Here is a 12,466-nt window from a genome sequence, read left to right on the forward strand (position 1 = left end):
CCACACCATGAGGACCACAGGCATGCACTGCAGCCACCAATGCCATGCACAATGCATTCAGGTCATGCAGCACAAGCACCAAGGCTGCAGGCTGCATGCACTGCAGCTCTGCATGGCAAGCAGGCACTGCACAACACCACAAGAACCACAGCCATGCACTGCAGCCACCAATGCCATGCACAGTGCTTTCTGGTCATGCAGCACAAACACCAGGGCTGCAGGCTGCATGCACTGCAGCTCTGCATGGCAAGCAGGCACTGCACAACATCATGAGGACCACAGGCATGCACTGCAGCCACCAATGCCATGCACAGTGCTTTCTGGTCATGCAGCACAAACACCAAGGCTGCATGTTGCATGCCCTGCAGCTCCAGCCCGCAGCCACGGCCGCATCCCGCATTACCTTCTGCTGCAGCAGCTGCTCCCGCACGACGCTGCTGTCTCCGATGGGGACGGCCTGGATTCTCTCCTGGCGCATCCGTGCATCCCGGATCCACTCTTGCAGCGCGTCGCAGCTCTGCCGGTAGCAGCGCAGCCGCCGTCCCAGCAGCTGCAGGTCGCGCAGCCGCAGCTCCATCTGCGCCAGCGCCGCATCCCAGCGCCGCAGCAGCGCCTCCACGCGGTGCCCGTAGCGCTGCAGGTCGGCGTCGTGCTCGCTGTGCCCGCGCTCCATGCGCTCGTTCACCTCCCGCGCCCGGCTCAGCTCCTCCTGCAGCGCTGCGAATGCCGCTGCATGGCCGTCCGCCTGCGAGCGCAGCCGCTGCAATGGGGGGAGAGGGGGGCAAAGCATGTGGTGGGCAAGGCAGAACATGGACCCACAGCAGCCCATAGGGACCCACTGGGACCCACAGCAACCCATAGCGACCCACTGGGACCCATAGGGACTCGACCCATAGGGACTCATAATGACCCACAGCAGCCCATAGGGATCCACTGGGACCCACAGCAACCCATAACGACCCACTGGGACCCATAGGGACTCGACCCATAGGGACTCATAATGACCCACTGGGACCCATAGGGACACAACCCATAGGGACCCATAATGACCCACTGGGACCCATAGCAACCCATAATGACCCACTGGGACCCACAGGGACCCATAATGACCCACTGGGACCCATAGGGACTCGACTCATAGGGACTCACAATGACCCACTGGGACCCATAGGGACCCATAATGACCCACTGGGACCCACAGCAACCCATAACGACCCACTGGGACCCATAGGGCCTCGACCCATAGGGACCCATAATGACCCACTGGGACCCATAGGGACACAACCCATAGGGACTCATAATGACCCACTGGGATCCATAGGGACTCATAATGACCCACTGGGACCCATAGCAACCCATAATGACCCACTGGGACCCACAGGGACCCATAATGACCCACTGGGACCCATAGGGACTCGACCCATAGGGACCCATAATGACCACTGGGACCCATAGGGACACAACCCATAGGGACTCATAACGACCCACTGGGACCCATAGGGACACAACCCATAGGGACCCATAATGACCCACTGGGACCCATAGGGACTCGACCCATAGGAACTCATAATGACCCACTGGGACCCATAGAAACCCATAACGACCCACTGGGACCCACAGGGACCCATAATGACCCACTGGGACCCATAGGGACTCGACCCATAGGGACTCACAATGACCCACTGGGACCCATAGGGACCCATAATGACCCACTGGGACCCATAGGGACTCGACCCATAGGAACTCATAATGACCCACTGGGACCCATAGAAACCCATAACGACCCACTGGGACCCACAGGGACCCATAATGACCCACTGGGACCCATAGGGACTCGACCCATAGGGACTCACAATGACCCACTGGGACCCATAGGGACCCATAATGACCCACTGGGACCCACAGCAACCCATAACGACCCACTGGGACCCATAGGGCCTCGACCCACAGGGACCCATAATGACCCACTGGGACCCATAGGGACACAACCCATAGGGACCCATAATGACCCACTGGGACCCATAGCAACCCATAATGACCCACTGGGACCCACAGGGACCCATAATGACCCACTGGGACCCATAGGGACTCGACCCATAGGGACTCATAATGACCCACTGGGACCCATAGGGACTCGACCCATAGGGACTCACAATGACCCACTGGGACCCATAGGGACCCATAATGACCCACTGGGACCCATAGAAACCCATAATGACCCACTGGGACCCACAGGGACCCATAATGACCCACTGGGACCCATAGGGACTCGACCCATAGGGACCCATAATGACCACTGGGACCCATAGGGACACAACCCATAGGGACTCATAACGACCCACTGGGACCCATAGGGACACAACCCATAGGGACCCATAATGACCCACTGGGACCCATAGGGACTCGACCCATAGGAACTCATAATGACCCACTGGGACCCATAGGGACACAACCCATAGGGACTCATAACGACCCACTGGGACCCATAGGGACTCGACCCATAGGGACTCACAATGACCCACTGGGATCCATAGGGACTCATAATGACCCACTGGGACCCATAGCAACCCATAATGACCCACTGGGACCCACAGGGACCCATAATGACCCACTGGGACCCATAGGGAGTCGACCCATAGGGACCCATAATGACCCACTGGGACCCATAGGGACACAACCCATAGGGACTCATAACGACCCACTGGGACCCATAGGGACTCGACCCATAGGAACTCATAATGACCCACTGGGACCCATAGCAACCCATAATGACCCACTGGGACCTATAAGGACTCAAAACAACCCACTGGGACCCATAGTGACCCATAACGACCCACTGGGACCCATAGTGACCCATAACGAACCACTGGGACCCATAGGGACTCGTAACAACCCACTGGGACCCATATCGACCCATAATGACCCACTGGGACCCATAGCAACCTATAATGACCCAGTGGGACCCATAGGGACCCATAACTGCCCCATAGGGACTCACTGAGACCCATAATGACCCATAGAGACCCACAGTGACACACAAAGACCCACCGCGACCCATAGAGACCCACAGTGACACAGAGACCCATAGTGACCCACAGAGACCCACAGTGACCCATAGCAACCCACAGGGACCCATAGTGACCCACAGAGACCCACAATGACCCATAGTAACCCATAACTGCCCCATAGGAACTCACTGAGACCCATAATGACCCATAGAGATCCACAGCAACCCACAGAGACCCATAGTGACCCATAGTGACCCACAGGGACCCATAGCGACCCATAGAGACCCATAGCGACCCACAGGGACCCATAGAGACCCATAGCAACCCACAGTGCCCCATAGCGACCCACAGTGTCCCATAGCAACCCACAGTGACCCATAGTGACCTACAGAGACCCATAGCGACTCACAGTGCCCCATAGCGACCCACAGCGCCCCCTGTACCTTGAGCTCATCGCAGCAGCCCTGCAGCTCATTGAGGTCTGCAGGCACCGCATGGGCGCTCTTCAACTGCTCCTCGTAGAGCTGCAGCAGCTCCTCGGCCTCCTGCGTGCTGCGCAGCACCACCGCAATCGTCTTCAGCCTGCGGGCACCAACGCAACCGGGGCCTTCAGCCCATCATCATCATCATCCTCAGCCTCCTCAGCATCATCAACCTCAGCATCACCTACATCCTCGTCATCCTCAGCATCACCCTCATCTTCATCATCAGCATCAGCCTCAGCCTCAGCCTCTTCATCATCATCCTCAGCCTCCTCAGCCTCCTCTTCACCATCATCCTCATCCTCAGCCTCAGCCTCATCACCCTCATCCTCAGCCTCATCCTCATCCTCAGCCTCATCACCCTCATCCTCCTCATCGCCCTCAGCATCATCATCATCATCATCATCATCATCATCATCTTCATTATAAATCCTCAGCCTCAGCATCACCTTCATCTCCATCTTCATCCTCCTCGTCATCATCATCACCCTCATCCTCATCATCATCCTCATCCTCATCATCATCATCTTCCTCATCATCATCACCATCCTCCTCAGCATCACCCTCATCTTCATCATCATCCTCAGCCTCGTCATCACCCTCATCCTCATCCTCCTCTTCATGATCACCCTTATCATCATCCTCATCATCACCTTCAGACTCATCCTCCTCTTCATCCTCATCCTCATCCTCATCATCACTCTCATCATCCTCAGCCTCATCATTATCCTCATCATCATCCTCAGTCTTGTCATCATCATCATCATTATCTTCATCATCACCCTCATCATCTTCATCATCATCTTCATCATCATCCTCAGCATCACCTTCATCTTCTTCATCATCATCCTCAGCCTCAGCTTCAGCATCATCATCACCCTCATCATCATCATCCTCAGCCTCATCATCATCATCATCCTCATCATCCTCTTCATCCCCATCATCATCCTCAGCCTCAGCATCACCTTCATCCTCAGCCTCAGCATCACCCGTATCATCATCCTCCTCTTCATCCTCATCATCATCATCAGCCTCAGCATCATCCTCAGCCTCAGCATCACCCTCATCTTCATCATCATCATCACCATCATCATCATCCTCATCTTCATCATCATCCTCATCATCATCCTCAGCCTCATCACCTTCATCCTCCTCATCGCCCTCATCATCATCATCATCTTCTTCATTATAATCCTCAGCCTCAGCATCACCTTCATCTCCATCACCATCCTCATCATCATCATCATCCTCATCCTCATCATCATCATCTTCCTCATCATCATCACCATCCTCCTCAGCATCATCCTCATCTTCATCATCATCCTCAGCCTCGTCATCACCCTCATCCTCATCCTCCTCTTCATGATCACCCTTATCATCATCCTCATCATCACCTTCAGACTCATCCTCCTCTTCATCCTCATCCTCATCCTCATCATCACTCTCATCATCCTCAGCCTCATCATTATCCTCATCATCATCCTCAGTCTTGTCATCATCATCATCATTATCTTCATCATCACCCTCATCATCTTCATCATCATCTTCATCATCATCCTCAGCATCACCTTCATCTTCATCATCATCATCCTCAGCCTCAGCTTCAGCATCATCATCACCCTCATCATCATCATCCTCAGCCTCATCATCATCATCATCCTCATCATCCTCTTCATCCCCATCATCATCCTCAGCCTCAGCATCACCTTCATCCTCAGCCTCAGCATCACCCGTATCATCATCATCCTCTTCATCCTCGTCATCATCATCACCCTCATCCTCATCATCATCCTCATCTTCATCATCATCATCACCGTCATCATCATCCTCATCTTCATCATCATCCTCATCCCCATCATCATCCTCAGCCTCAGCATCACCTTCATCCTCAGCCTCAGCATCACCCATATCATCATCATCCTCTTCATCCTCATCATCATCATCAGCCTCAGCAGCATCCTCAGCCTCAGCATCACCCTCATCTTCATCATCATCATCACCGTCATCATCATCCTCATCTTCATCATCATCCTCATCATCATCCTCAGCCTCATCACCTTCATCCTCCTCATCGCCCTCATCATCATCATCATCATCATCTTCATTATAAATCCTCAGCCTCAGCATCACCTTCATCTCCATCATCATCCTCATCCTCATCATCATCCTCATCTTCATCATCAGCCTCAGCCTCATCATCATCATCATCTTCCTCATCATCATCACCATCCTCCTCAGCATCACTCTCCTCTTCATCATCATCTTCAGCCTCGTCATCACCCTCATCCTCATCCTCCTCTTCATGATCACCCTTATCATCATCCTCGTCATCACCTTCAGACTCATCCTCCTCTTCATCCTCATCATCACCCTCATCATCCTCAGCCTCATCATCGCCATCATCCTCCTCATCCTCCTCTTCCTCATCATCCTCCTCCTCCTCCCCCTCCACCCCCTTTGCCTTCCTCCTCCTCCTTCTCCTCTTCCACCTTCATCCTCCTCCCTTGCCTTCATCTCCTCTTCCTCTTCCACTTCCTCTGCCCTCCTCTTCATCCTCCCCCTTCTCCTCTTCTGCCTTCATCCTCCTCCTCCACCTTCATCCTCCTCCTTTGCCTTCATCACCTCTTCCTCTTCCTCCTCCTCTGCCTTCATCTCCTCTTCCTCCTCCATCTGCCTTCCTCTTTCTCCTCCTCCTCCTCCTCCTCTGCCTTCATCTCCTCTTCCTCCTCCCACCTCCCCCACCTCCTCCTTCTTCCTCCCCCCCCCCCCCTCCCCCGTTGCATCCGTTGCATGTCTCACTTCTCCATGTAGATGCAGGACAGGCTGTAGACCTCCTCCCCCTCCACCCCCTCCCCCCTTTGCCTTCCTTCTCCTCCTCCTCTGCCTTCATCCTCCTCGCTTGCCTTCATCACCTCTTCCTCCTCCACTTCCTCTGCCTTCCTCTTCCTCCTCCCCCTTCTCCTCCTCTGCCTTCATCCTCCTCCTCCACCTTCATCCTCCTCCCTTGCCTTCCTCTCCTCTTCCTCCTCCACTTCCTCTGTGTTCCTCTTCCTCCTTCTCCTCTTCTGCCTTCATCCTCCTCCTCCACCTTCATCCTCCTCCCTTACCTTCATAACCTCTTCCTCCTCCACTTCCTCTGCCTTCCTCTTCCTCTTCCTCTTCCTCCTCCTCCTCCTCCTCCTCTGCTTTCATCTCCTCTTCCTCCTCCCACCTCCCCCTCCTCCTCCTCTCCCTCCCTCCCCCTCCCCCCCCCCCCCATTGCATCCGTTGCATGTCTCACTTCTCCAGGTAGATGCAGGACAGGCTGTAGACCTCCTCCCCCTCCACCCCCTCCCCTTTTGCCTTCCTCCTCCTCCTCCTCCTCCTCCTCTGCCTTCATCCTCCTCCCTTGCCCTTCATCTCCTCTTCCTCCTCCACTTCCTCTGCCCTCCTCTTCCTCCTCCTCCTCCTCCTCCTCTGCCTTCATCCTCCTCCTTTGCCTTCATCTCCTCTTCCTCTTCCACTTCCTCTGCCTTCCTCTTCCTCCTCTTCCTCCTCCTCTGCCTTCATCTCCTCTTCCTCCTCCATCTGCCTTCCTCTTCCTCCTCCTCCTCCTTTGCCTTCATCTCCTCTTCCCCTCCTCCTTCTCTCCCTTCATCCTCCTCCCTTGCCTTCATCTCCTCTTCCTCCTCCTCTGCCTTCATCCTCATCCTCTGCCTTCATAACCTCTTCCTCCTCCACTTCCTCTGCCTTCCTCTTCTTCTTCCTCCTCCTCCTCCCTTGCCTTCATCTCCTCTTCCTACTCCTCTCCCTCTACCCCCTCCCCTTTTGCTTTCCTCCTCCTCCTCTTCCACCTTCATCCTCCTCCACCTTCATCCTCCTCCCTTGCCTTCATCACCTCTTCCTCCTCCTCTGCCTTCATCTCCTCTTCTTCCTCCACCTTCATCCTCCTCCCTTGCCTTCATCCTCCTCCTCCTCCTCCTCCTCCTTCATCCTCCTCGCTTGCCTTCATCACCTCTTCCTCCTCCACTTCCTCTGTCTTCCTCTTCCTCCTCCCCCTTCTCCTCCTCTGCCTTCATCCTCCTCCTCCACCTTCATCCTCCTCCCTTGCCTTCATCCTCCTCCTCCACCTCCTCCACCTTCATCCTCCTCCTTTGCCTTCATCACCTCTTCCTCCTCCTCCTCCTCCTCTGCCTTCATCTCCTCTTCTTCCTCCTCCTCCTCCTCCTCCTCTGCCTTCATCTCCTCTTCCTCCTCCCACCTCTCCCTCCTCCTCCTCTCCCTCCTCCCCCTCCCCCCCCCCGTTGCATCCGTTGCATGTCTCACTTCTCCAGGTAGATGCAGGACAGGCTGTAGACACGCTCCATCTTCTGCAGCGTCACCTCCAGCTCGGATCGCAGCAGCGGCGCCGACGCTCCTTCCTCGGGCTGCGCCAAAACCTGCGCCGACTGCGCGCTCACCGCAGCCAGGTTCTCACGGATGCCCTCCAGCTCACGGTGGATCTCCTGCAGCGCAGCGTTGCATGTCAGCACTCTGTGCTGCATGTCAGCGTGCTGCGCTGCATCTCAGCACGCTGTGCTGCGCTGCACTGCTGTGGGGCCTGCAGCACTGTGCTGCGCTGTGCTATACTGCCATGGGACATGCAGCACTGCAGTGCACTGAACTGCCATGGGACCTGCAGCACTGCACTGCATGGAACTGCCATGGGACCTGCAGCACTGCTCTGCACTGAACTGCCATGGGACCTGCAGCACTGTGCTGCGCTGCGCTGTACTGCCATGGGACCTGCAGCACTGTGCTGCGCTGCGCTGTACTGCCATGGGATCTGCTGCACAGTACTGCACTGCACTGCACTGCCATGGGACCTGCAGCACTGCACTGCACTGTCATGGGATCTGCTGCACTGCACTGCACTGTCATGGGACCTGCAGCACTGCACTGCACTGCACTGGGACCTGCAGCACTGCACTGCTCTGCACTGGGACCTGCTGCGCTGCGCTGCATTGCAATGGGATGTGGAGCACTGAACTGTGCTGCTATCATAGGGGAACATGCAGCACTGTGCTGTGCTGCACTGGGACCTGCAGTACTGCATTGGGACCTGCTGAGCTGCACTGCACCATGCAGCGCTGCATTGCACCCATATGGGGACATGCAACACTGCACTACACCGAGCAGCTATGAGACATGCAGCACTGCACCTCACTGCACCGCACTGCAATGGGATGTGCAGCACTGCACTGCACTGCACTGCAATGGGATCTGCAGTACTGCACCTCACTGCAATGGGAATGTGCAGCACTGCACTGTGCTGCTATCATAGGGGGACATGCAGCACTGCACAGCACTGCAATCATGGGGACATGCAGCACTGCACTGCACTGGGACACAGAGCACTGCACAGCGCAGCGGTGACGTGAGAACACGCAGCAGAGCAGTGCAGCTCTGACATGAAGAAATGCAGCGCTGCACTGCACTGCATTGCACTGCATTGCCTGTCAGTGCACCGGTGACACCAGGAGCTGCCTGCAGTGCTGCAGCTCTCTGCATTGCCCACCTGCTGCTCGGCGATGCGCTGGGCGCATTCGGTGGTGGGCTCCTTGTCCAGCGGCAGGCGCAGTTTATGCACGGTGCGGCTCTCGCAGCTCTCCAGCTGCAGCCGGATGTCCTTCAGCTGCGAGATGTAACTGCGCCGCAGCGCCTCGTCCTGCTCTCCTGCGGGGGACACGGCAGCATTGCAGCACCGCAGCACCGCAGCACTGCAGCACCGCAGCAGGAGGGTGCAGTGGGGTGAGGCTGCAGCACCGCAGCACCGCAGCACCGCAGCACCGCAGCACCGCAGCAGGAGGGTGCAGTGGGGTGAGGCTGCAGCATCTCAGTGGGTGGGTGCTGCAGAATGGGATGCAGCACTGCTGAGTGGGTGGCTGCAGCGCTGCAGCGCTGCACAGAGTGATTACTGTGGGGCGGGGGTGCAGCACTGTGCAGGGCGGGTGCTGCAGACTGGTGCTGCAGGGATGCAGCGCTGCAGTACTGCAGAGTGGTTGCTGTTGGGCAGGCGTGCAGCACTGCACTGAGTGGCCACTGCAGATCAGGATGCAGTGCAGCTGAGTGCGCAGACACAGCCCTGCAGCCCCCCAATGAGTATGTGCAGCAGGGTGGGGTTGCAGCACTGCATGAGGGGGCTGTGGAGTGGGCTGCAGCACTGCAGCACTGCAGCACTGCAACACTGTAGAGGGTGGACTATATAGAGTGGCGGTGCAGCATCACAGAACTGCATGGGAGGCGCTGTGGGGTGGGTTGCAGCGCCACAGCACCTCGCTAAGTGGATGCAGGAAGTTGGGGTTGCAGTACTGCATGAGGGTGCTGTGGAGTGGGCTGCAGCACTGCAGCACTCCAGAGAGTGGATTCATATAGGGTGGGAATACAGCACTGCATGGGGGTGCTGTGGGGTGAGTTGCAGCATTGCATGGGGGTGCCATGAGGTGGGTTGCAGCACCACGGCACCACACTAAGTGGATGCAGGAAGTTGGGGGTGCAGCACTGCATGTGGATGCTGTGAAGTGAGTTGCAGCAGTGCATGGGGGATGCTGCAGGGTGGGTTGCAGCACGGTGAATGCATGCAGGAGGTTGGGGGTGCAGCACTGCACGGGGGGTGCTATGAAGAGGGTTGCAGCACTGCAGCCCTGCATGGGAGGTGCTGCGAGGTGGGTTGCAGCACTGCAGCACCACAGTGAATGCATGCAGGAGGTTGGGGGTGCAGCACTGCATGGGGGTGCTGTGAAGTGGGTTGCAGCACTGCAGCGCTGCAGAGGGTAGACTACATGGAATCAGGGCGCAGCATCACAGCACTGCATGGGGGGTGCTGCAGGATGGGTTGCAGCACTGCAGCACCACGGTGAATGCATGCAGGAGGCTGGGAGTGCAGCACTGCACGGGGGTGCTGTGAAGTGGGTTGCAGCACTGCAGCACTGCATGGGAGGTGCTGTGAGGTGGGTTGCAGCACTGCAGCACCACAGTGAATGCATGCAGGAGGTTGGGGGGGTGCAGCACTGCACGGGGGTGCTGTGAAGTGGGTTGCAGCACTGCAGCGCTGCAGCACTGCAGAGGGTAGACTATATAGAATTAGGGCGCAGCATCACAGCACTGCATGGGGTGTGCTGCGGGATGGGTTGCAGCACTGCAGCACCACAGTGAATGCATGCAGGAGGTTGGGAGTGCAGCACTGCACAGGGGTGCTATGAAGTGGGTTGCAGCACTGCAGCACTGCATGAGAGGAGCTGCGAGGTGGGTTGCAGTACTGCAGCACCACAGTGAATGCATGCAGGAGGTTGGGGGTGCAGCACTGCATGGGGGTGCTATGAAGTGGGTTGCAGCACTGCATGGGAGGTGCTGCGAGGTGGGTTGCAGCACTGCAGCACCACAGTGAATGCATGCAGGAGGTTGGGGGTGCAGCACTGCACGGGGGTGCTATGAAGTGGGTTGCAGCACTGCAGCGCTGCAGCACTGCAGAGGGTAGACTATATAGAATCAGGGTGCAGCATCACAGCACTGCATGGGGTGTGCTGCGGGATGGGTTGCAGCACCGTAGCACCATGCTGAATGCATGCAGGAGGTTGGGGGTGCAGCACTGCACGGGGGTGCTGTGAAGTGGGTTGCAGCAAGCACATGCAGCGCTGCAGAGGGTAGACTACATGGAATCAGGGCGCAGCATCACAGCACTGCATGGGGGGTGCTGCAGGATGGGTTGCAGCACTGCAGCACCACGGTGAATGCATGCAGGAGGCTGGGAGTGCAGCACTGCACGGGGGTGCTGTGAAGTGGGTTGCAGCACTGCATGGGAGGTGCTGCGAGGTGGGTTGCAGCACTGCAGCACCACAGTGAATGCATGCAGGAGGTTGGGGGTGCAGCACTGCATGGGGGTGCTATGAAGTGGGTTGCAGCACTGCAGCGCTGCAGCACTGCAGAGGGTAGACTACATAGAATCAGGGCGCAGCACCACAGCACTGCATGTGGGGTGCTGCGGGATGGGTTGCAGCACTGCAGCACCACAGTGAATGCATGCAGGAGGTTGGGGGGTGCAGCACTGCACGGGGGTGCTGTGAAGTGGGTTGCAGCACTGCAGCGCTGCAGAGGGTAGACTACATAGAACCAGGGCGCAGCACCACAGCACTGCATGGGGTGTGCTGCGGGATGGGTTGCAGCACTGCAGCACCACAGTGAATGCATGCAGGAGGTTGGGGGGGTGCAGCACTGCACGGGGGTGCTGTGAAGTGGGTTGCAGCACTGCAGCGCTGCAGAGGGTAGACTACATAGAACCAGGGTGCAGCACCACAGCACTGCATGGGGTGTGCTGCGGGATGGGTTGCAGCACTGCAGCACCACAGTGAATGCATGCAGGAGGTTGAGGGGTGCAGCAGTGCAGCAGTGCAGCAGCACCCGGTGCGGCCGCATGGGGATCAGGGCTGCTGACCTTTCTCCTGCGCGCGCAGCAGCAGCTCGTACTGCTGCGTGCATGCGTTGTAGTCGCGCTGCAGCTGCATGCGGTCGTCGGGCTGGAAGCAGCGCGAGTCGGCGCTGTGCTGCAGGAACTGCTGGTAATGCGTCTCCAGGCTGCGCAGCACACGCTGACACTCCTCGCTCGACATGGTGCGCAGCTGCAGGGGTGCAACAAGCTCAGAACATGCGGCGCTGCGGGGCTGCACGCAGCCCCACAGCACCCCATACAGCCCCACGCAGCCCCATGCTGCCCCACATTGCCTCACACAGCCCCATATAACCCTATACAGCCCCATACAGTCCCATATAACCCCATACAGTCCCACACAGCCCCATATAACCCCATACAGCCCCATAGAGCTCCATTCATCCCCACACATCCCCCTCACAGCCCCATACAGTCCCATATAACCCCACACAGCCCCACACACCCCATACAGCCCCATACAGCCCCACAGCACCCCACAGCACCCCATACAGCCCCATACAGCCCCACACAGC

The 12,466-nt window shown here is 57.4% G+C and overlaps 2 protein-coding genes across 2 annotated transcripts in view; both read right to left on the minus strand.

Moving 5' to 3' along the window:
• Positions 1-12,123, minus strand: part of LOC140264990 (plectin-like) — a gene marked incomplete at its 5' end in the record, with an annotated part of 31,056 nt that extends 18,933 nt beyond the window's left edge. The window contains 5 exon segments of the mRNA XM_072360872.1: positions 404-760; positions 3,452-3,590; positions 7,796-7,974; positions 9,027-9,184; positions 11,940-12,123. Coding sequence (XP_072216973.1) covers positions 404-760; positions 3,452-3,590; positions 7,796-7,974; positions 9,027-9,184; positions 11,940-12,123 — 1,017 coding nt within the window.
• On the minus strand, positions 3,874-6,603 carry LOC140264989 (uncharacterized). The gene is made up of 3 exons (XM_072360871.1): positions 6,598-6,603; positions 5,682-5,927; positions 3,874-5,296 (listed from the first exon to the last, which is right to left on the minus strand). The coding sequence occupies exons 1-3, from the start codon at positions 6,601-6,603 to the stop codon at positions 3,914-3,916; spliced, it is 1,635 nt and encodes a 544-aa protein (XP_072216972.1). The 3' UTR covers positions 3,874-3,913.
• Positions 12,124-12,466: the final 343 nt, after the last annotated feature.

This window comes from Excalfactoria chinensis, unplaced genomic scaffold, assembly GCF_039878825.1.
Source record: "Excalfactoria chinensis isolate bCotChi1 unplaced genomic scaffold, bCotChi1.hap2 Scaffold_378, whole genome shotgun sequence".
In the NCBI taxonomy this organism is placed as follows: domain Eukaryota; kingdom Metazoa; phylum Chordata; class Aves; order Galliformes; family Phasianidae; genus Excalfactoria; species Excalfactoria chinensis.